General features: G+C 35.4%; 1 protein-coding gene across 5 annotated transcripts in view; it reads left to right on the top strand.

Annotated features, from left to right (window-relative positions):
- The window catches only part of LOC123561423 (basic salivary proline-rich protein 3-like), a 244,315-nt gene that overhangs the window by 29,458 nt on the left and 190,376 nt on the right, over positions 1-24,481 (top strand). For all 5 annotated transcript variants that reach the window (XM_053553186.1, XM_053553185.1, XM_053553187.1 and 2 more), the window contains exon 2: positions 15,125-15,153. In XM_053553186.1, the coding sequence (XP_053409161.1) occupies positions 15,125-15,153 (29 nt within the window). The remainder of the gene's footprint in view (positions 1-15,124; positions 15,154-24,481) is intronic.

Raw genomic sequence — 24,481 nt, forward strand, 5'->3', positions numbered from 1 at the left:
GCCATACTCCTCCTAAAGATTAATGTTACTCACAAGTTCCGGTAACTCTTGACTCTAGCATTGTCAATACATTGCGATGGTGAAATTTAGCATAACACGGTGGAACACAGTTTTCAGCAATTGTTTATCTTTATTCTTTACAAATGATATTCATTTTCAAAGGGAGACAACTTTTCCCGATTATTTTAAGTACAGATAGCATTCATTTTCAAAAGAAGACAACTTTTTCTGATTATTTTAAGTAATCGTCGAGAAAAAGTTGTCTCCCTTTGAAAATGAATGCCATTTGTAAAGAAATAAGGATAAACAATTGCTGAAAACTATGTTCCACCTTGTTATGTGAAATTTCACCACTCGCACGCTATTGCAAATGCATCAAAACGAACATGTGTAACAGTTCTTTGAAAATGGTGAGTTTTTAAAGGCGTTTGACTGTCCGGAAGTGTGGCCCCTTTAGGCAGTCATTTTCTGGAATTCAAAGTTTATATCAGTATACTGACACTTGTTTTGTAAAGTAATATACATGTTTTACATGCTGTTCAATTTTCATGTCAAACAACTCTTTCTTTCTATGATGTGGTGTTGTTTGATTTTTGTTTCTCAAGGCCTACTTCGAAACCTTAAATAATGTTTTGATATAATAACTAAATACTAAAATCAGTTTTGTTTACATGAGTGATATAATATTCAGATTTAAAAGTAAAGTCATCCTGTAAATGAGATTTTTAAACAATATCCTCCCTTTTAGGGCCTCATTTATGTCATTTGTCTGTGTTTTTAGCTCACCTGTCATGAAGTGACAAGGTGAGCTATTGTGACCACTTGATGTCCGTCGTACGTCATGCGTCAACAATTTCTAAAAAAATCTTCTTGAAAACCACTGGGCAGAATTACACCAAACTTCACAGGAATGATCCTTGGGTGGCTCCCCTTTAAAATTGTTCAAAGAATTGAATTCCATGCAGAACTCTGGTTGCCATGGCAACCTAAAGGAAAAACGTTATAAATCTTCTTGTCCAAAACCACAGGGCCTAGGGCTTTGATATCTGGTATGTAGCATCATCTAGTGGTCCTCTACCAAAATTGTTCAAATTATCTCCCTAGGGTCAAATATGGCCCCGCCTCGGGGCTCAAATGGTTTATATAGACTTATATAGGGAAAACTTTGAAAATCTTCTTGTCCAAAACCATAAGGCCTAGGGCTTTGATATTTGGTATGTAGCACCATCTAGTGGTCCTGTACCAGGATTGTTCAAATTATCCCCCTAGGGTCAAGTATGGCCATGCCCCGGGGGTCACATGGTTTATTTAGACTTATATAGGGAAGACTTTGAAAATCTTCTTGTACAAAACCACATGACCTAGGGCTTTGATATTTGGTATGTAGCATCATCTGAGTGGTCCTCTACCAAGATTTTCAAATTATCTCCCTAGGGTCAAATGTTGCCGCGCCCGGGGGTCCCAAGTTTTACATAGACTTGTATGGGAAAAAAAGTTTAAAAATCTTCTTGTCTGAAACCATAACACTTAGACCTTTGATATTTGGTTTTTAGCATTGTCTTATGGTCCTCAACCAAAATTGTTCAAGTTGTACCCCTTGGGTGAAAAGAGGCCCTGTCCTGGGGGTCCCAAGTTTTATATAGACTTATATATGAAAAAGCTTTAAAAATCTTCTTGTCTGAAACCATATGACTTAGGCTTTTGATATTTGGTATGATGCATTGTCTAGTAGTCCTGTACCAAAATTGTTCAAATTATGCCCCTGGGGTGAAAAGAGGCCCTGCACTGGGGTCACTTAGTTATGTGAGTTATATAGGAAAAATGCTTAAAAAATCATCTGATACTATTTCTAAGACTGTTTAATTATAATTACCTGATGACCCCAAGTAATATGATGTCACTTGTCTGTGACCTTGACCTACTGACCTACTTTCTTGTTCTTTAGCTCAGCTCAAGGTGAGCTTTTCTGATGCTCTGTGTCCGTTGTCTGCCGGCGTCTATCATCATCAACAATTTGACTGTTAACACTCTAGAGGTCACAATTTAGGCGCAATCTTAATGAAACTTGGTCAGAATGTTACCCTCAATAAAATCTTGGTCGAGTTTGATATTGGGTCATCTGGGGTCAAAAACTAGGTCACCAGGTCAAATTAAAGGAAAAGCTTGTTAACACTCTAGAGGTGACAATTTTGACCCAGTCTTTATGAAACTTGGTCAGAATGTTACCCTCAATACAATCTGGGACGAGTTCGATATTGGGTCATCTGGGGTCAAAACTAGGTCACCAGGTCAAATCAAAGGAAAAACTTGTTAACACTCTAGAAGTCACAATTTTGGCCCAATCTTTATGAAACTTGGTCAGAATGTTACCCTCAATAAAATCTGGACAAGTTCGATATCTGGGGTCAAAACTAGGTCACCAGGTCAAATCAAAGGAAAAGCTTGTTAACACTCTAAAGGTCACAATTTTAACCCAATATTAATGAAACTTGGTCAGAATGTTACCCTCAATAAAATCTTGGACAAGTCAAAAACTAGGTCACCAAGTCAAATCAAAGGAAAAACTTGTTAACACTGTAGAGGCCACATTTAAGACTGTATCTTCATGAAAAGTGGTCAGAATGTTAATCTTAATGATTTTAAGGTCCAGTTTGAATCTGGGTCATGTAGGATTAAAAACTAGGTCACCAGGTGAAATCAAAGGAAAAGCTCATTTACACTGTAGGAGCCACATTTATGACCATATCTTAATGAAACTTGGTCAGAGTGTTAATCTTGATGAACTATAGGTCAGGTTAAAATCTGGGTTATCTGAGATTAAAAACTGGGTCAGTAGGTCAAATTAAAGGAAAAGCTTGTTGACACTCTAGAGGCCACAGTTTTGACCCAATCTTTAAGAACCTTGGTCAGAATATTAGTCTTGATGATTTCTAGGTCAAGTTCAAAACTGGGTCATGGTAGGTAAAAAACTAGGTCACTGGGTCAGATCAAAAGAAAAGCTAGTTAACACTCTAGAGGCCACATTTATGACCATATCTTAATGAAACTTGGTCAGAATGTTAATATTGATGATCTTTAAGTCAGTAGGTCAGGTGAGCAATACAGGGCCTTCATGGCCCTCTTGTTAAGATACAGCCTTAAAATTTTGACGACATACACAGTTTTGCACACAAATTGTAAAACTGAATTTCATTGACCATGAATGTGACCTACTGACTTTCTTAATATTTTATCATCAGTTTGATATTTGAAACATGTAGCACATATTATTCAGGTGAGCGAGCCAGGGTCATCATGACCCTCTTGTATCAAATGTGTATAAAATGTAACTGAATAAGTATCATGTCAAGAATAATTACTTATTTAGGTCATAAATTAACTTTTTGGACATTGCTTTCAAAAATATATTATTAAAATAAATAAAACATTATAAGGTCCCATTTTTGGGGTTGGCGAACTGCGTGTCTTCTGTTTTTTTTGATTCAGCATACTTCAAAATAGTTACATACAAAGTTTGATTCTTTCTTCACAAAAGGAAATATCTTTTCCCCTATAACCAGCATTCCCACTGACTTTTTGAAAAGTGGGTACATGTACCCACATACTTTAGAAAATGTGGGTACATGATAAAAATGTTGGGTACAAACCATACAAATTGAAAAAAATGTTCCAACTGAAACAAAATTATAAAGAAGTATATGGGAAGTGACACTTTTATTCAGCCTGTGTTAATGACAGTGGTTTGTTTTACACATGCACCATAGGGATACAGCTAAAAGTCACTTCTCCTTATAGAAAAGTGGAGAGACTTCTAGTTGAAAGATAGAAATTTATGAACATCATTTCTAACTCAGTATACACTCCCCTACCCCACCAGCACACACACCCAGCAAGCTTGTGAAGCAATTTGAAAAGATGGCTATAATTTTCTTGTTTCAATATGGATAAAAACTATTGATGTGACCATTCATTTTCTTAGATAATCATTTTCCATGCAAAGAGTTTTTATGCAAAGAGTTTTTCTTTATTCCATAGTTCTGAAAAAAAAAAAAACGTTTTCAAAAATTCAAGCAGACGCTGATAAGTACCATCCACCGAGTTTTTATAACATTTTTTTGCTGCTATCTTGCTGCAACATTATAGCAACAAAAAAAATGTTATAAAATAAAAACTCGGCGGGTAATACTTATTTAGCATGAACAGTATCGGACTCGAATAAAAGATGAAAGTCAGTCCACAACCGGTTATTTTGTAAATATTAATAAACAAGCAGCTTACAAGTCTTTCTTTTACAATGGAGACCAAATAATTGTGTAGTGGACGCCAGCTGACCACTTAATTATTCAACAACTTGTTGAAAAAACGTCCAAAATCGTTGTTTTTTGCACTCGCACATGTGGACAATTATCGGAAAGTGTCAAAGATGCAACTGCGTCGTTGATTGGCTGAATACTATCACGTCTAGTTTTACAAATTATTTGATTCGCTGTCACAGTTCTCGCGAAAATCTCACAAGTACATGGAGTAGGCGGAGCTTAAATTATGCTATCGGCATGTAAATTCAACTCCTCTTGACATGTAGCAAATTGTCAACAGTGTGTATTGCGGTAATTTGCGTGTACGGATCAAAAATGATGTCTGATTACTTGAATTTCGGCTCTTTATCGACGAAGAATGTATTTTCTGTCAGATTTTTTACGCGTGCATTGTACCCGAGGAATTTTGAAACTTGCGTGCAAGTGACTTTTTATGTGTGAATTACGCGGATTTTTGCGTGAATGGGAATGCTGTATAACCTATACGCTATAGACAATTAAGGTTTAGCAGTATATCACAAAACAGCAGGCCCGCCCGCTTAGCTCAGTAGGTAGAGCGTCGGTCTACGGATCGCGGGGTCGTGAGTTTGATCCTCGGGCGGAGCGTATGTTCTCCGTGACTATTTGATAAACGACATTGTGTCTGAAATCATTAGTCCTCCACCTCTGATTCATGTGGGGAAGTTGGCAGTTACTTGCGGAGAACAGGTTTGTACTGGTACAGAATCCAGGAACACTGGTTAGGTTAACTGCCTGCCGTTATATGACTGAAATACTGTTGAAAAACGGCGTTTAACCCAAAACAAAACAACAGATTTTTTTAGTAAATGAACAGCATCTTGACGCACAACTTATCTGTCCAATACATACTTTACTGTTCTGTCCCACAGAGTTGGATACTTAATATATTCTAAATGAGTTGTCCCCCTTTAAGGCTTTAAATAAGAATGGCATTTGTAAAGAAATAAATGTAAACAATTGTCAAAAACGATGTTGCAAATGCATCAAAACGAAGACATGTAACAGCTTTTAAAAAATGGTGAGTTTTTAAAGGCACTGAACTGTCCAGAAGTGTGGCCCTTTCATGCAGTCACTTTCCGGAATTCAATATATATATATATATGAGTAAATTGACAATGGTTTTGTAGAATAACATAAATGTTTTATACGCTGTTAAATTTTCAAAGACAATAAAACGTAAAAGTGGAACACACGACCAACACCGGTTGAATTTGACTAAATTTAATAGTTCCTACGTTTCGACCTTACAAAGGTCTTCTTCAGGGAATATATAAATGAGTACAAAATTTTTGATGCTGAAGTACTAAAAATGTTTAGTTTATGATCATGTGATTAATAGTCTAAAAATAGATTATAAAGTGTTTGGCACATATATTGTCAATTTGATAGTCAACATATATATATACAATAAAAAAGGTTTTGTTAGGACCCTGTTATGTGTTATTATTTGAAAATCCATATATGGAGTAGTGCGCTGGATTCTGGGGTTGTTTGTAAATATCGCTGGAATAATTTCCTTGTTTGTTTGTTTTGTTTTACCTGATAAGAGCATTGATCTGTCATGTTTTTTGGCTTTCTTGATTGCGTCTGTAATCACTTGTTTAGGGTATCCACGTTCGGTCAAGTTATGAATTAAATGGTTAGCACATTTTTGAAACGACGTTTCGTCACTGCAAATTCGTCTGATTCTGACAGCTTGACTGAAAGGGATACTTTTCTTTTGATGGGTTGGGTGAAATGAATTAAAATGTAAGTACATGTGGGCGTCCGTTGGTTTAGTATAAAGGGTAGTATGTAGGTTGCCGTTCTCGTCTTTTGTAATGCTAACGTCAAAAAAATTTGCGCTATTTTTAGCTCATCTGATTTTTTGAAAAAAAATGATGAGTTATTGTCATCACTTGAGCGGTTGTCGGCGTCGGCGTCGGCGTCTGCGTCGGCGTTGCCTGGTTAAGTTTTATGTTTAGGTCAGGTTTTCTCCTAAACTAACAAAGCTATTGCTTTGAAACTTGGAATACTTGTTCACCATCATAAGCTGACCCTGTATAGCAAGAAACATAACTCCATCTTGCTTTTTGCAAGATTTATGGCCCCTTTTGTACTTAGAAAATATCAGATTTCTTGGTTAAGTTTTATGTTTATATCAACTTTTCTCCCAAACTGTCAAAGCTATTGCTTTGAAACTTGGAATACTTGTTCACCATCATAAGCTGACCCTGTACAGCAAGAAACATAACTCCATCTTGCTTTTTGCAAGATTTATTGCCCCTTTTGGACTTAGAAAATCAGTTTTCTTGGTTAAGTTTTATGTTTAGGTCAGCTTTTATCCTAAACTATCAAAGCTATTGCTTTAAAACTTGCAACACTTGTTCACCATCATAAGTTGACCCTGTACAGCAAGAAACAGAACTCCATCCTGCTTTTTGCAAGATTTATGGCCCCTTTTGGACTTAGAAAATATCAGATTTCTTGGTTAAGTTTTATGTTTAGGTCAACTTTTTCTCTTAAACTATCAAAGCCATTGCTTTGAAACTTGCAACACTTGCTCACCATCATAAGCTGACCCTGTACAGCAAGCAGCGTAACTCCATCCTGATTTTTGCAATAATTATTGCCCCTTTTGGACTTAGAAAATCATTTTCTTGGTTGAGTATTATGTTTAAGTCAACTTTTCTCATAAACTATCAAAGCTATTGCTTTAAAACTTGCAACAGTTTTTCACCATCATAAGTGGACACTGTACATCAAGAAACATAACTCTATCCTGCTTTTTGCAAGAATGATGGCCCTTTTTAGACTTAGAAAATCATGGGTAGGACAATATTTCTATTACACAAAAAAAGTCAGATGAGCGTCAGCACCCGCAAGGCGGTGCTCTTGTTACTGATGTTGTACGTAAACTTAATAGAGTTATGATAACTGTTTAAGGCCAATAAGAAGGAATTCAAATCCTCCAGACTGTGGCCATATCATAAATATATCGTCTATAAAGCGCCACCAAGTGGATGGTGAAAATGGTTGTTGTCAAAGAAATATTTGCTCCAGTTGTCCCATAAATAGGATGGCATGACTTGGGGCACATTTCATACCCATGGTAGTTCCTGACACTTGTTCTTAAAACTTCCCATTAAATTTGAAGCATGTTTTTGTAAGGATAAAATGTAGGAATCTTAATAAAATCCACGTTTTAGGTTCTTTGAAACTTCTAGTTTCAAGATACTCTTTGGCGGCTAAAATGCCTTCTCGGTGTGGAATGTTTGTGTACAAGGTTGAGACAGCTATTGTTACCAGGTAAGAGTTTGGTAGTATTTGCCCAAGTTTAGTTAATTTTTGAAGAAAATGGTTGGTGTACTTGATATATGCGGGGACCTCTTTAGCTAATGATTTGGGGATTGATTTGGTTGTGATACACCGCTGTAGAAATTCTATGTGATGTTGCGTTCTGGTTAGTTGTATATTCAGTTTCTTAAGAACTTTAAACCTGGATATATTTTCTTAGCTAATACGGTGGGTTGTATCGCTGTCGTCCGCTTTTCGTTTCTTGGTTTGGTTGTTAGACGTTACCGGAAGTGTTGTTATGGGTACTGACTGTGTTAATGTAGCCTCTTATTAATTATCATCCGTGTCTGACATGTCGTTGTGAGATACGGGGAGAGGTCCCTATCCAAGGGTGACTGTTTGCCAAATGGGTGGATCCAAATGTTTGGATACGTGGAAGTAAGAATTAAATCTGAGGAAACTTCCCACACCCTTGGGTTGACAGAATAGATCACCGGTGAAGGACGGATCCCCCGCTGGATGCAACGTTACACTTACAGAAAATCAAAGACAATAAAACATAAAAGTGGAACACACGACCAACACCGGTTGAATTTGACTAAATTTAATAGTTCCTACGTTTCAACCTTACAAAGGTCTTCTTCAGGGAATATATAAATGAGTACAAAATTTTTGATGCTGAAGTACTAAAAATGTTTGGTTCATGATCAAGTGATTAATAGTCTAAAAATAGATTTTAAAATGTTTGGCACATAATTATATTGTCAATTTTATAGTCAACATATATATACAATAAAAAAGGCTGTTAAATTTTCATGTAAAACAATGTTTTCTTTCTATGATTTGATGACGTTCGAACTTTTTTCTCCGAAACATGGACCTATACCTTAAATGAATTTGTACGTTATGGAAAATTTTAGCAGGAACTTTCCCGTTTGTTTTAGAATTAGTGCAACCCAATGATTGGTTTCCTTCTCTAGATTTAAAATCTGCTTACTGGTCTATACCTATACACAAGAACTGTGTGAAGTTTCTTAAATTTTCTTGGCAAAACAAGCTATACGCACACATTGCTTTACCATCTGGACTTTCCTTGGCGCCTTATTGCTTCACCGGTACTCTTTTTCTGTCCACTTGGCATTAGATTCTCCTTTAACATTGAAGATTCCATTGAAATAGACTCTTATAGACAAGTTTGCGCCAGAAATGCTTTAACAATGAATGATCTGTTAGATACTTTGGGTTTTGTAATAAACAAAAATCAGTTTTAGTACCCACTCAACGAATTACATACTTTGGATATATACTTGATTCTGTACTTTTCATGGTTTTCCTCCGTGAAGATAAGGTTTCGAAAATCCTATAAACTGCAGATTGTTTGCTTAGCAAGACAAAGATTAACATCAGGCCCCGTGTTCACAAAACATTTTTCGGTCTCAGCTGAGTTTGAGTTTGAAATTTTAATATCAATTTTACTAAAACTTCAAGGTTAAATTCTAGCTGAGACTGACCATCATTACTGAAAATCGTTATTAACTTAAAATTTAGTTTTAGTCATGCTATTTAGATGTAAATGACAAAAACAGTTTCATTATCAAGCTCAGCTGAGACTGAAAATGTTTTGTGAACACGGGGCCAGGGACTTAACTGCATTCATTGGTTTGTTTATCAATGCTTTCCTTGCTGTGTTAGAGGCTCCACTACATTAAAGAACATTAGAGAGGTTCAAGCCTTGAAGATTCCACCTGATTTTGACTCTCTGGTCGAGCTTGGTGAAGATAAGGAGCAGGAAATTCTGTGGTGGAAACAGAAAATTCATGCAAAGAATGGGAAGAACATTAGGCAAAAGCCAGTTTCACTTTGGATTCTGTTTGATGCATCTAACATAGGTTTTGGTTCAACATGCGTACAAAAAGAGGGTAAAACAGGTGGAAGGTGGACACATGAGGCACAGAATCACATGAACTATCTTACATTCCTGCAATATTCTTTGCCTTGACATCCTGGGCTGTGGATGAGAACCATGTACATATTGGAGTGCAGTCAGATTCCATACCCGCCCGCTTAGCTGAGTAAGTAGAGCATCGGTCTACGGATTGCAGGGTCGTGAGTTCGATCCACGGGCTGGGCGTATGTTGATCCCTTTCAACCATCTGAAGAAATGATTGTTTCTTATTTACTGTTTTTGAAGAACACTAGTAATCCTATAGTGTCATTAATACCCATAAAGCAGTTATTTTGGAGACTTTGAAACTTTCAGATGATAATTACAACAACAGAGATTTTATCCTAATAAGAAGTTTCATGAGACTGGATTTCACAATAATTTCCCTTCAAAACCACGATATACATCTACATGTAATGTTTCAACAGTGCTTAATTTACTTGCTGCCCTGGATGGATGCCACTTGATTCTTTGTTTCTAAAGAACTTGACTTTTTAGTTAGTGTCACTTTTAGCATTGTCTACGGCAGCTCGTGCACAGACTTTGAAAGCTCTCAGGGTTGTTCTTTTAACAGTCAGGGCGTTGTATTTAACTGTGGTGATAAGTTGAAGTGTTCCAAACCAGGAAGTGATTTTTTTCCTTCATTTGAAACTTTATGAAAAATAGAATAATGTCCAGTTAGGACTTGAAACAATATATCAGAATGACAAAAAGTCATAGAAAAGACATGCAACTTTTTATATCCTAAGTTAACTTTTAGGCTGTCACAACAAATACATTAGCAAGACAGCTTGAGTTGGTGTTGGTTCTTGCTGGAATAGGTACAAAGACTTTTAAAGCTCACTCCTACAGAGTACCAACCTCTTCAGCAGCAGTAAAAGCTGGACGTAAAATGTCAGACATTCTAAAAATGGCTAATTGGAGTTCTGTTAAAAATTTCAAACTGTTTTAGCTGAGAGATGTTTCTACAGACAGTAGTCAGAACAATTACAGTGAATTTGTATTAGAGTCTTAGTGATCTGATGGTAAAATACGAAGTGTCTAATGCATATCATTGCCTTGTTTAGTATGATCAGTGTTCAGAATGAAGTATGACTTACAAAACATAAGATATTTTTGTGAACTTTTATATCTGTAATGTATTATGTATAGATTGTAAATTGATTATTATATCGAAATGATAAAGATGCAGATTTATTTTGGTTTATGTTGTCTGCTTTAAAATGCTTGAATATGAAGGCAGAGGGCCTTATGAAAATAATGGACCTCCCATCCAAACACTTCTTGTGAAGGATGGAGGACATATTGGAGTAAGGCCGGAGGCCGAAATATCCAAGCAACAACCAAAAAAAAGACAATCAGAAGAGACAGGTTACACCCTCCCCTGCCCCCCCCCCCCCCCCCCCCCCTTGCTTTCTGCATACAGTTATAGAAGTGTTTGGAATTTCAAGTTGGTATAATGTAGATATTGTCTCGTAATCAGCCTTTTGTCTGATACATACTTTTGCTTTGAGCCAACATAAACTTATCTTTAAAACTACGAGAACATTGTGCTGTTCGAGAGGTTTATATAGTCATGGTCACACCTAGTGTTCAGTGGTTAGGTGTAAAAAAAAAATACTGTAAAGTAGCGATGATCCGGACCGGTGGCTAAAGTGATATGCTTGGATATTTCGGCCTCCAGTCTTTTTCCAATAATGTCCCCCATCCTTCACAACAAGTGTTTGGAATTGATTTAGACTTCTTGTGTTTTCAAAGTATATAAGGCACTTACTGTAGCTGATACCATGCTATTCACATAAATCTGGTCCAGAATTTCAGACTATATACAAACCATCATTTTTCCCCCAAAACTGGTGCTATCTTAGGTGTAAAAAAATTGTTCATTTCCAGTATCCCGACCTACCCTAAATTTTTTGGCCGACCCTAAATGTTTTTATGGCCTTGGAGAATATTTTTTTCAATTTTTAGCTAGACTATTCATAGAATAGTAGAGCTATTGGACTCGCCCATGCGTCGGCGTCCGCGTCGGCGTCCGCGTCCCGATTTGGTTAAGTTTTTGTATGTAAGCTGGTATCTCAGCAACCACTTGTGGGAATGGATTGAAACTTCACACACTTATTCACTGTGATAAACTGACCTACATTGCACAGGTTCCATAACTCTATTGTGCTTTTTTATAAAATTATGCCCCTTTTTTGACTTAGAAAATTTTGGTTAAGGTTTTGTATGTAAGCTGGTATCTCAGTAACCACTTGTGGGAATGGATTGAAACTTCACAAACTTATTTACTGTGATAAACTGACTTACATTGCTCAGGTTCCATAACTCTATTTTGCTTTTTTACAAAATTATGCCCCTTTTTCGACTTAGAATTTTTTGGTTAAGGTTTTGTATGTAAGCTGGTATCTCAGTACTCACTAATTGGAATGGATTGAAACTTCACACACTTGTTCACTGTCATGATCTGACATGCACAAAGCAGGTCCCATAACTTTATTTTGCTTTTTTTCAAAATTATGCCCCTTTTTCAACATAGAAATTCTTGGTTAAGTTTTTGTATGTAAGCTGGTATCTCAGTATCCACTAATAGGAAAGGATTGAAATTGCACACACTTGTTCACTGTCATAATATGATATGCAATGCAAGGGGTCAATAACTCAACTTCGCATTTTACAAAATTATGCCCCTTTTTCGTAAGCTGGTATCTTCGTACCCACTAATGGGAATGGATTGAAACTTCACACACTTGTCCACTGTCCTGAGCTGATAAGCACTATGCAGGTTCCATAACCCTGTTTTGCTTTTTTACTAAATTATGTCCCTTTTACGACTCATATTCATTCAATCGACAAGGCTGTTGAATAGTCGAGCGTTGCTGTCCTCCGACAGCTCTTGTTTAACAAAAAATTGCAAAACTGCACTTTTTATGCTTTAAACATGGTCAGTGATGTTAGAAATCAACTTATAGTGATGCTCTAAAGGCATAATCCTGATTTGTATTCATTTTTGTCACAAAAATAATTTCCGAAAAGTCTCCCTTAATTAATAAAAGAAATTTCAAATTTCCGACCTACCTACCCTAATATTTTTTAGCATGTTACCGGAAACAGATTTTTTCTTTTAGGCCTTATTCACAAATCATGAAATTCAGTTCCAGTGGAATTCCACTTGTACTGGTATTTCAAATTCAAATTCCAGTGGAGTTCCACCTCTACTGGTATTTCAGATTCCAGTTCCAGATGTATATTTGGTAATTCCACTGGTATTCCAGTAACATAGCATATTCCAGTGGAATTTATGTAGCATTCCAGTGGAATACTATTGATATTTTTTAGTAGAGTACAAAGGAAAAGTTTAGCTAAGACATTTTGCATGTAGCATTGTTCAGTTGACTTTTATCAGGTTTTTTTTTTTTCAAATCATGCACCGGAGTGTCCATTGGGGTCACTTGTTTTACATAGGCTTAAACAATAAGATATCTAAAAATCTTCTTGTCTAAAATCAAAAGGTTAAGAGCATAGATATTTGGCATGTAATAGAGGCAAGTTAGGTGAGTGATGTAGTGCCATTATGGCAAGTTAAGTGAGTGATGTAGTGCCATTATGGCAAGTTAGGTGAGCGATGTAGTGCCATTGTGGCAAGTTAAGTTAGGTGAGCGATGTAGTGCCATTGTGGCAAGTTAGGTGAGCCATGTAGTGCCATTATGGCAAGTTTGGTGAGTGATGCAGTTCCATTATGGCAAGTTAGGTGAGCGATGTAATGCCATTATGGTAAGTTAGGTGAGTGATGCAGTTCCATTATGGCAAGTTAGGTGAGCGATGTAGTGTCATTATGGCAAGTTAGGTGAGTGATGCAGTTCCATTATGGCAAGTTAGGTGAGTGATATAGTGCCATTATGGCAAGTAAGGTGAGTGATGTAGTGCTATTATGGCAAGTTAGGTGAGTGATGTAGTGCCATTTTGGCAAGTTAGGTGTGTGATGTAGTGCCATTATGGCCTTCTTGTGTAAATATTTATGTTTGGATTACGTGTAAATCTATTATATCAACATTCCGGGTACTGTTTTCAACAACTTACCACATAACATTATTTCTAATACTTGTACATGTAGTTGTAATGTACTGAATAAACTTTTTGACTAGACATAATTTTAATTTGACAAAATAGCTTAATAATCCAAGAAAAGTCATGGAATTTTACTTGATTGTTAAAGGTATATATAAGCCACAGGCACAAGTATGGAATGAGATGAAAAAAAAATATGACAAGACAGATTAAGTCCTAAATTAATCCAAAATGAAAATTATTAGGTACAATACGAGCCCCTGTCAAAAAATGATATATCATTTACAAAAGATAAAAACTAGAAATTCCAGGCTAAAAGCAATGGATTCAATTCCCCATGCCATTGTGAAACAAATACTCTAGAAAATTACAAAAATTATCTTTTGATAAAAAAATCAGACCAACCACAAATCTCTAGTCCTTTCCATTTATGAAATATCTATCAGGAAATGAGAGCTAAGACACCAAGCTATACATATTCCAGAGTAACTGTGGACAAATTCAAGACCTCCATGGAAAGTAGATCTGTTGAATAGTTTTGAAAAGTCACCCGTTATATAACATGTCCAGAGTGATTACAAATATTTTGCAGTTTCCCCGCAGTATTCCATATCCAACTCTGTAAAGTTTGTCCAAATACTCACGAGTCATGATTTCCATGGCATAAATGTCAAGTTTCGTGGGCAGTTTTTCAGATTTCAATTGAAAATTCAGATTTGATAAAAGTCTGGGAGATTTTATTGACCAGCACTTTTTAGCTCCACTATTCAGAGAATTGGGAGGCTGTTCTACTCGCCCCGGTGTCATCATCGGCTTGACCTTTCTTGGTTAAAGCTTTTCAGCAACCTTTCTTTTTCTGTCATATTTTTGTGACTATTGCTTTTATCTTACTGTAACTACACATAAACATTGTCCAGAGTGATTACAAATATTTTGCAGTTTTCTGCAGTATTCCATATCCAGCTCTGTAAAGTTTGTCCAAATACTCACGAGTCATGATTTCCATGGCATAAATGTCAAGTTTCGTGGACAGTTTTTCAGATTTCAATTGAAAATTCAGATTTGATAAAAGTCTGGGAGATTTTATTGACCAGCACTTTTTAGCTCCACTATTCAGAGAATTGGGAGGCTGTTCTACTCGCCCCGGTGTCATCATCGGCTTGACCTTTCTTGGTTAAAGCTTTTCAGCAACCTTTGTTTTTCTGTCATATTTTTGTGACTATTGCTTATATCTTACTGTAACTACACATAAACATTGTCCAGCATACAAACAAAGTATGTGCAGGGGCTGGGCCCATTAAAGGTAAGGTCAAGGTCACCAAGGTGTTATACTTATTTTTAAGGTTAAAGTTTTTCGTCAATCTTTGTTGTTTTTTATAATAATATAAAAACAAATCTGTGACAAGAAGTGCACAGTTGGTCCTCCTGGAAATACCAATTTGCTTTCAAAAATCCGACATAAAAACTCAAGTTTCTAATTTAAATACTTACTTTGCAGGGAGTGCATCCAGGGACCTCATAAATTTGGTAAGTATACTTTTGATAAAGAAATGGGTAGTAAGTAAGAAACTGGTTTGGATAGGGACATGATAAGGTAATGTTTTTTGTTGTTTTTTCTTTTGCCAAAGTAGACTATTTTAGCATAAACTGAATGTGTAAAATGGATTTTAAAAAATTAATCAGTTGTCCATCAATGTCATTTATTGTCAATGAAATGTGCCAGAATGTCAGCCATAGAGTGAACATTTGATTTTAGAACTTCAACTTTTAAACTACACAGTTAATTTAAACAAATTTGAGAGGACTTTTCCCTCCCTGAAGCTCCCGATTCAGATTCCTTCAAATCTGCATAATTATAGCATTTTGGCTGTCATGACAAAAAAGGAAAAACTTTGGAATTCTTTTTCTTAGAAACTCATGACATGTTTTCAAAATAATTTGGTGATTCTTTACTGATTTCCTTCAGACTATTCAAACATTACAAAATATGGCTGCCAGGTACCTCTGTATAGCTTTGCGAAAACTTATAAAATCTTCATCTCTGAAACTGCTGGCCCAGCTTCTAAATTATTTCACTGTGTCATTCCATATGTGATCCTCTACCAATTTTATTTAAATCATTCTGTTTTGTTAAAAAAGAACATGGCAAATCTAAAAACTGCAGGCCTGTATAATTTGGGGCCGTATTCATAAAGCATCTTAAGTATAAGTTTTGACTTCAGTTGAAGATTTTACTTAAGTTTGTGTTGATTTCTGCTTAAATCTAAGTAAAATACTTAAGTCCTATTCATAAAACAGCTTAAACTTAAAATACCTACTTCTTGCAATGACTTAAGTCAGAAAACAAAATGGCGTTGTGAGTACGATTGAAGTGCTGTTTTTCAGATAAAAGCACTTTAAACATAATTGTGCATGGTGTATCAGTCTGAAATTAATGTTGTTGTTTTTTTAATGTTTTCGTCCACAATAAAAGCCAAGATTTACATATTACTGTAAGTTGTTTTATGAATAACAAATATACTTAAGTAAAATAAATTTCTTATCTAAGTAATACTTAATTTCTTATACTTATACTTAAGATACTTTATGAATACAGCCCTGGGATGATGATGGTCTACAGTCCTGGGAAAACTTCTTTTGCAGTATAATTTTGCGATTCCTTAAAAGACAAAAATTTACGTGTAAAAATGTTCATTATATTTTGTTTACGGAATGAATCTTATGTATTTATAAAATAATGCAGATAATTATGAATTGTACCCCTATATATAATCCGGTGTACAGCCCAGGGAAGATTTCTTTTGCACTATAATTTTGGGATTCATTCCGTAAAACGCAACGTTATAAGACACTTCCCCTAAAGATTGCCGAGCCCCATTTTCTAATGCATAATATCCCCCAAAGAAACTCTAGTAGCATTTATTAATGTTTAGAAAACATCGTTGATATATATATAATCCGGTCTACAGCCCTGGGAAGATTTCTTTTGCAACCTTATTTTGCGATTCATTCCGTAAAACACAACGCTATAAGACACTTCCCCCAAAGGTTGCCGAGCCCCATTTTCTGATGCATGATATCCCCCAAAGAATCCCTTTTCCTGGGAGAAACTTCCCTCCAGTAGCATTTATTAATGTTTAGAAAACATCATCGCTATTGTAGCGGTTCTCGTATCGGGTGGCCTCGGTAGCTCAAATGGTAGAGCATTGGCACGGTAAGCCGAAGGTCCGAGGTTCGAATCCTGGTCAAGGCTGCACATTTTTCCTGAGACTGTTACATTTGGTGGCTCGTCTGGGATGCTCACCCTTGGGACCCATGCGGGTGAAGCAGTTTGGCTGGGGTGTGCATCTGAATTCAGTTAACAGTCTGCGGCAGACATTGGCCAGGAGTGCCAATGTCTCGCAATAAGAGGGAAGGTGTGTAGCGCTTCTCGTATTGGGTGGCCTCCGTAGCTCAATTGGTAGAGCGTTGGCACGGTAAGCCGAAGGTCTGAGGTTCGAATCCCGGTTGAGGCTGCACATTTTTCCTGAGACTGTTACACTATATATACTGGGCGTCATTGAAAAGTTACCACTTAATATATACCTCTTTATTTCTTATACAATATCGACGTCAATTTCTCAAGGCCTGTGTGCAGTCTATTACTCATAGACCCTGTCTGATCATGTCTCCTAATCCATTTCATGACTCCTCAGGTAAGAACAGGTCATACGACGTGCAATTTCAAGACATGAAAGTTCGGCGTCAACCGTGCCAATGGCCTGATGTTGTTGATCGTGCCTTAAACGTGGCATTCTTAGCAAAGATGTTATGGCTTTTTAGTTCACCTGAGCCAAAAGCTCATGGTGAGCTTTTGTGACCGCTCAGTGTCCGGCGTGTGTAGTGTGTCGTCCGTCCGTCAACATTTCATAAAGAAATCTTCTTCTTGAAACCCACTGGGCAGAATTACACCAAACTTCACAGGAATGATCCTTGGGTGGCCCCCTTTCAGAATTGTTCAAAGAATTGAATTCCATGCAGAACTCTGGTTGCCATGGCAACCGAAAGGAAACACTTTAAAAATCTTCTTGTCCAAAACCACAGGGACTAGGACTTTGATATATGGTGTGTAGCATCATCTAGTGGTTCTCTACCAAAATTGTTCAAATTTTCCCCCTAGGGTCAAAAGTGGCCCAACCCCGGGGGTCACATGGTTTATATATACTTATATAGGGAAAAGCTTTAAAAATCTTCTTCGAAATGAACTGTGCTGTAAATATTAATTTTGACCATTAACCTGACTTTCAACACATGTGCAGTCTGAGGTTGTGAATTGACAAGAAAGCTCTTTCGGTCTGGATCACGATGACATGACTGGTTTCAGGTATGCATAATTATCATGTTTTATATTGCTTTGTGTTTTATGCTTTTATATGTTTGAAGGAATTCCCAAAATATACTTTGACCTACTTTGACTCTCCTACATGTGTGTGTTAATGTGCATGCGCGGAAGGAAGTATTAAGGGATCGAAACCACAGCATAACAGGCTATTATTATACGTTAACATCATTAATTCTATGTAAAAATGTTTCAACATAAGAATAATCGTTTTTGAAAAATATAATTGTATTTTTTAAAGGTTGATTTATTTTTGCATATATCTTTTTTTTTATTATTTCAATGTTCTCTTTTCTATTTTTATTTTCAGGTGAGTTTTTCTGATCACTCGATGTCTGGCGTCTGTCTGTCTGTCTGTCTGTCTGTCAACATTTAGCTTGTGTATGCGATAGAGGCTGTATTTTTCAACTAATCTTCATGAAATTTGGTCAGAATGATTACCTTGATGAAATCTAGGCCGAGTTCGAAACTGGGTTATCTGGAATCAAAAACTAGGTCACTAGGTCAAATCAAAGAAAAACCTTGTGTATGCGATAGAGGCTGTATTTTTCAATTAATCTTCATGAATTTTGGTCAGAATGATAACCTTGATGAAATCTAGGCCGTGTTTGAAAATGGGTCATCTGGGGTCAAAAACTAGGTCACTAGATCAAATTAAAGAAAAACCTTGTGTATGCGATAGAGGCTGTATTTTTCAATTAATCTTCATGAATTTTGGTCAGAATGATTACCTTGATGAAATCTAGGCCGAGTTCGAAAATAGATCACTAGGTCAAATCAAAGAAAATACTTGTTTTTGCTCCAATTTTAATGATAATTGGTCAGAATATTTTTTTTGCATGAAATCACTAGGTCAAACATGTTTACAATGTTATGGTGTGTTTCTCAGGTGAGCAACCTAGGGCCATCTTGGCCCTCTTGTCTTTCTTCCTTTTCTTTCTTTTATTGTTAGTTATTACTCTATTTACACACCTGAAATGAGTGTTCCAAACTGTGGTCAATTAAATGTTGAAACATTTGTATGTAGAATGATGCTCACGTACAACTATTTTACCAAGAAGGACGGCAATGATATTTCCCCCTTAAGATTAGTCTAAACCAAAAATGGTGGGTCGATACTACTAAATCTGCAATAGGCCTATAAAATTGCCATTTTAAGCAAAATACATAAGTTTACAACACCATTTAAGCATGCATCAACATATATTTGATGGCTTATAAATACTTCCGTAACCCTAGCCTATCCTCATAGGGTTGTCTAGGAATATGGAACTTCCGTAATCCTAGAATCAGAGGCTAGAATTATGGTACCGTAATCCTAGCCACTGCCAAAAATAATATACAATGTTTTCTTCAGTTATTTAAAGGGAATTCCTATGGTTTTTTATGGGCATTTTTCTGCACAGCCTACACTATGGGAAATTGAAGTTAAGTCAACATTTGATGAAACATGTGACAGACAATCTTAAATATGAGGAATCTTGAATAAAATAACATTTTGATAAGTTTTATCAGTAATCAGATGTTGATACTGGTTTATGTAGTATTGACATGAATCATACCTGACATGTATCTTGCCATTTTTGTGTCTGCGTTTTGACAGCACATTTTAGTACAGTGTTGTTCATATAATGTTAAACAGTTAACTTTGTATTGATAAGACAATATCTCCTTCCAGATTATTTAGTATTCAATTTTATTATATACCTATATAAATTCTGTAAAAAATCGGCTTGTATTTCTCAATTAAATATGAACAGACAGACAAAAACTCCGTATTGTACCTTTTAAATTCCGTATTGTACCTTCCGTATTGTATTCTGCCGGACTATTTTCATCAGTATGCATGACCCGACACATTTCTATAAATAGCGCACATAAAAACTTCACTAAGTTCCATTCAATATCGATAAACATTGAAGATTTCGTTCAAGAACAAAAAAAGAATCAAAATGGTAAAGGTATATAATAAAAGGGTCATTATAACAGTAGCTGGATCTGGGACTTTGTATTCGGCTCTCGTGGAATTTGCAAGGTCGGATCACACTCGGTGCTTGCGAGCCTCGTGAGATCCCATCTAGCAAAATCCACTCAAGCCGAATACTGCATCCCAGATCAAGCTACTGTTATAATAACCCTATTATAGAAAGAATTAAGAATTTTTAAACCTTTTTTTAGCTTCTAGCAGATTACATGTAATCAGTTTGTTCAGGTTCGCGCCATTTTTCGTCCGAACAGGTGATGTACTTTACCGGCCTTAACATAAAATTTAGCCTGGTGACCCATACATTTTTAGCCATTTTTTTGTTCACAATACAATTACTTAAACACAAGAAAAAATAGGAAAAAAATCTATGAAACAGTTTTTTTCAAAACTTTAAAAAATATTCTTCACTATGGGTATTTTTCATTGAAAAAAGTTCACAAAAGTGAATATGAAACAAGATTTTATTTTCATTTGTACCCGTTAATGTAACGATATAGCATTATAAATATGACTATAATATCAAATGCGAATATAATAAAATCTGTAAAAAGAATAAACCTTATTGTGGTGTATTAATGCATATTTTGGTCATTATTTATAAAAAAGCAGAAAATTATGAAAATGTTGAAAAATCGCTGGAAGTTTCAGCAATAGTGGGTGTGTTCAAAACAATTTTTCACGAAAACATGCCTGGTAACCAATTGTTTTTATTTGTTCATTGTTTTCAGCACAAATTTTCCTTTCATATATGTGAATTTGAAAAAAATCTATGAAAGGAAAAAACTATTGGAATTCTCTTTAAGACATGTATTTCACTTATGAATTGTAGATTTTGTTTTAGTCTGCTTGAGTAAATAAATAATGGTGACTACAGGAAATTGCTGTTAAAAATTTCATATTTAATAAAAAGACAGTACGCATCGAACCCGAGAGAGCTAGTTATATTTCTGTAAATAATTCTCGGTATTTGAACATAAATAGCGATTAACTTTTTCATATATTTTTTAATTTATATACTATGCATGGGCATGTAGCTGTGCTGACAAAGTGTTTAGCTGCCAGTATCAGGATTGTCAGTTCGAGTCTAAGTCTGACCACATCTTTTTTCCCCAAAATATTTTATATGTGGACTACCTGACTTACCTTATCGAATATATCATGATATTTATAGTTCATTTATTAAGTTAAGTTTAACTTTTCATATTTACCCATTGTAAAAAGTGTAATAAAATTGTTTAAAAGTATACCTTAGATAAAGACACTAATTATTTGTCACCAGCATTCCAGAAAATAAATTCCACAAGAAACAATTAAAATTCATGAAAAATGATACATAAAATAATGTAAAACTAAAACGGGTTTAGATAACATTACATTAAAAACATTATCTAATTGATTTAGAACCCGTGGTAAGGTACGTGCATGGAAGTCAAACATCTTACCACTACGCCACCGTGTCATTGGTTAACTGGATATGATACTTAAGAAATATAGATATTTTCAGGATACAAAATATTGCGTAAAATAACGAAAATGCCCGAAAATGTTGGCGAAAATTAATGAGTGCCATGTCAATACTTACAGACAATATAAAAATAGGGTACCGTATTTACTTATTCAAGCAGTAAAAATAACTAAACAATTTATGAGCACAATTCAAGACATTGTCTTTTAAAATACTAAAGAAAACAATAAGTTTATTATTTTAATTCGTCCATCCCGAGAAAAAAACAAAAAAACTGTTATACAAGCAATTCAATTACGGGGTACAAATTGCTATAAATTATTTGTTGAATTTGTGACCACTTATTTCCTGAAATACTTCTGTTAATTTCCTGTGACAAAGTTTACATTTCATTTTTAGCTCGACTTTTCGAAGAAAAAGTAGAGCTATTGCACTCGCCCCGGTGTCAGCGTTGCCGTTGGTTAAAGTTTTTGATAAAGTCAAATATTTCTGTTACTATTAAAGCTATTGACTTGAAACTTAAAATAGTTATTTACTATCAAAGTCTACACCAGGAGAAACAATCCCCATAACTCTCATTTGAATTTTGACAAAATTATGCCCCTTTTTAACTTAGAATTTTTGGTTAAAATTTTTGATAAAGTCAAATATCTCTGTTACTATATAAAAGCTATTGACTTGAAACTTAAAATACTTATTTGCCATCAAAGTCTACACCAGGAGAAACAGTCCCCATAACTCTGATTTGAATTTTGACAGAGCTATGCCCCTTTTTAACTTAGAATGTTTTGTTAGAATTTTTGATAAAAGTCAAATATCTCTGTTACTTTTAAAGCTTTTGACTTGAAACTCAAAAGAGTTATTTATTATCAAAGTCTACACCAGGAGACACAATTCCCATAAGTCTGATTTGAATTTTGACAGAATTATGCCCCTTTTAAATCAGATTTTTGGTTAAAATGTTTGATAAAGTCAAATGTCTCTTACTACTATCAAAGCTTTTGACTTGAAACTTAAAATACTTATTTACCACCAAAGTCAACACAAGGAGAAACAGTCCATATAACTCTGATTTATATTATGACATAATTTTGTCTCTTTTTAACTTTAAATTTTTTGTTTAAATTTTTGATAAAGTCAAATATTTCTGTTAATATTAAAGCTTTTGACTTGAAACCCAAAATGTTTATTTACTATCAAAGTCTACACCAGGAGACACAATTCCCATAACTCTGATTTGAATTTTGACAGAGTTATGTTCTTTTTAGCTCACCTGAGCAATGCTCAGGTGAGTTTTTCTGATCGCTCAATGTCCGGAGTCCGTCGTCCGTCGTCTGTCGTCTGTCAACATTTAGCTTGTGTATGCGATAGAGGCTGTATTTTTCAATTAATCTTCATGAATATTGGTCAGAATGATAACCTTGATGAAATCTAGGCCGAGTTCGAAAATGGGTCATCTCGGGTCAAAAACTAGGTCACTAGGTCAAATCAAAGAAAAACCTTGTGTATGCCATAGAGGCTGTATTTTTCAATTAATCTTCATGAATATTGGTCAGAATGATAACCTTGATGAAATCTAGGCCGAGTTTGAAAATGGGTCATCTCGGGTCAAAAACTAGGTCACTAGGTCAAATCAAAGAAAAACCTTGTGTATGCTATAGAGGCTGTATTTTTTCAATTGATCTTCATGAATATTGGTCAGAATGATTGCCTTGATAAAATCTAGGCCGAGTTCGAAAATGGGTCATCTCGGGTCAAAAACTAGGTCACTAGGTCAAATCAAAGAAAAACCTTGTGTATGCGATAGAGGCTGTATTTTTCAATTGATCTTCATGAATATTGGTCAGAATGATTGACTTGATGAAATCTAGGCCGAGTTCGAAAATGGGTCATCTCGGGTCAAAAACTAGGTCACTAGGTCAAATCAAAGAAAAACCTTGTGTATGCGATAGAGACGGTATTTTTCAATTAATCTTCATGAATTTTGGTCAGAATGATAGCCTTGATGAAATCTAGGCCGAGTTCGAAAATGGGTCATCTGGGGTCAAAAACTAGGTCACTAGATCAAATCAAAGAAAAACCTTGTGTATGCAATAGAGGCTGTATTTTTCAACTGATCTTCATGAAATTTAGCCAGAATGATTACCTTGATAAAATCTAGGCCAAGTTCGAAAATGGGTCATCTGGGATTAAAGACTAAGTCACTAGGTCAAATCGAAGAAAAACATTGTGTAGGCAATAGAGGATGTATTTTTCAATTGATCTTCATGAAATTTGGTCAGAGTGATTGCCTTGATGAAATCTAGGTCGAGTTCGAATATAGGTTATCTGAGGTCAAAAACTAGGTCACTAGGTCAAATTAAAGAAAAATCTTGTTTATGCGATAGAGACTGTTTTTTTCAATTGATTTTTATGAAATTTGGTCAGGATGATTGCCTTAATGAAATCTAGGTCGAATTTGAATATGGGTCATCTGAGGTCAAAAACTAGGTCACTTGGTCAAATCAAAGAAAAAACTTGTGTATGTGATAGAGGCTGTATTTTTCAATTGATCTTCATGAATTTTTGTCAGAATGATTGCCTTGATAAAATCTAGGTCGAGTTTGAACATGGGTCATCTAGGGTCAAAAACTAGGTCATATCTAAGAAAATGCTTGTTTTATTGCAAGAGACCAATTTTTTGGTCCAATCTTAATGAAAATGGGTCAGAGTATTTGTTTCCATGAAATCACTAGGTCAAACATGTTTTACACTGTTATGGTGTGTTTCTTAGGTGAGCGACCTAGGGCCATCTTGGCCCTCTTGTTTAACTTGGAATTTTTTTTACTGGCAAAGCTCTAATTCAGAGTCAAGCACTGAGAAAAGTTGAGCGTGCTGTCTTCAAATTTACTTATTGTGCTATTCTGACGAATTTTTTCATACACAAAATTTTGTTGAATTACTGCTTGATGACCATAGTGCAATGTCCGGTCATGTGACATATTTTTTACATAAAATGTTTGATTTTGACAGGTATGTGAAACAA

Source organism: Mercenaria mercenaria, chromosome 10 (genome assembly GCF_021730395.1).
Source record: "Mercenaria mercenaria strain notata chromosome 10, MADL_Memer_1, whole genome shotgun sequence".
NCBI classification, from domain to species: Eukaryota; Metazoa; Mollusca; class Bivalvia; order Venerida; family Veneridae; genus Mercenaria; species Mercenaria mercenaria.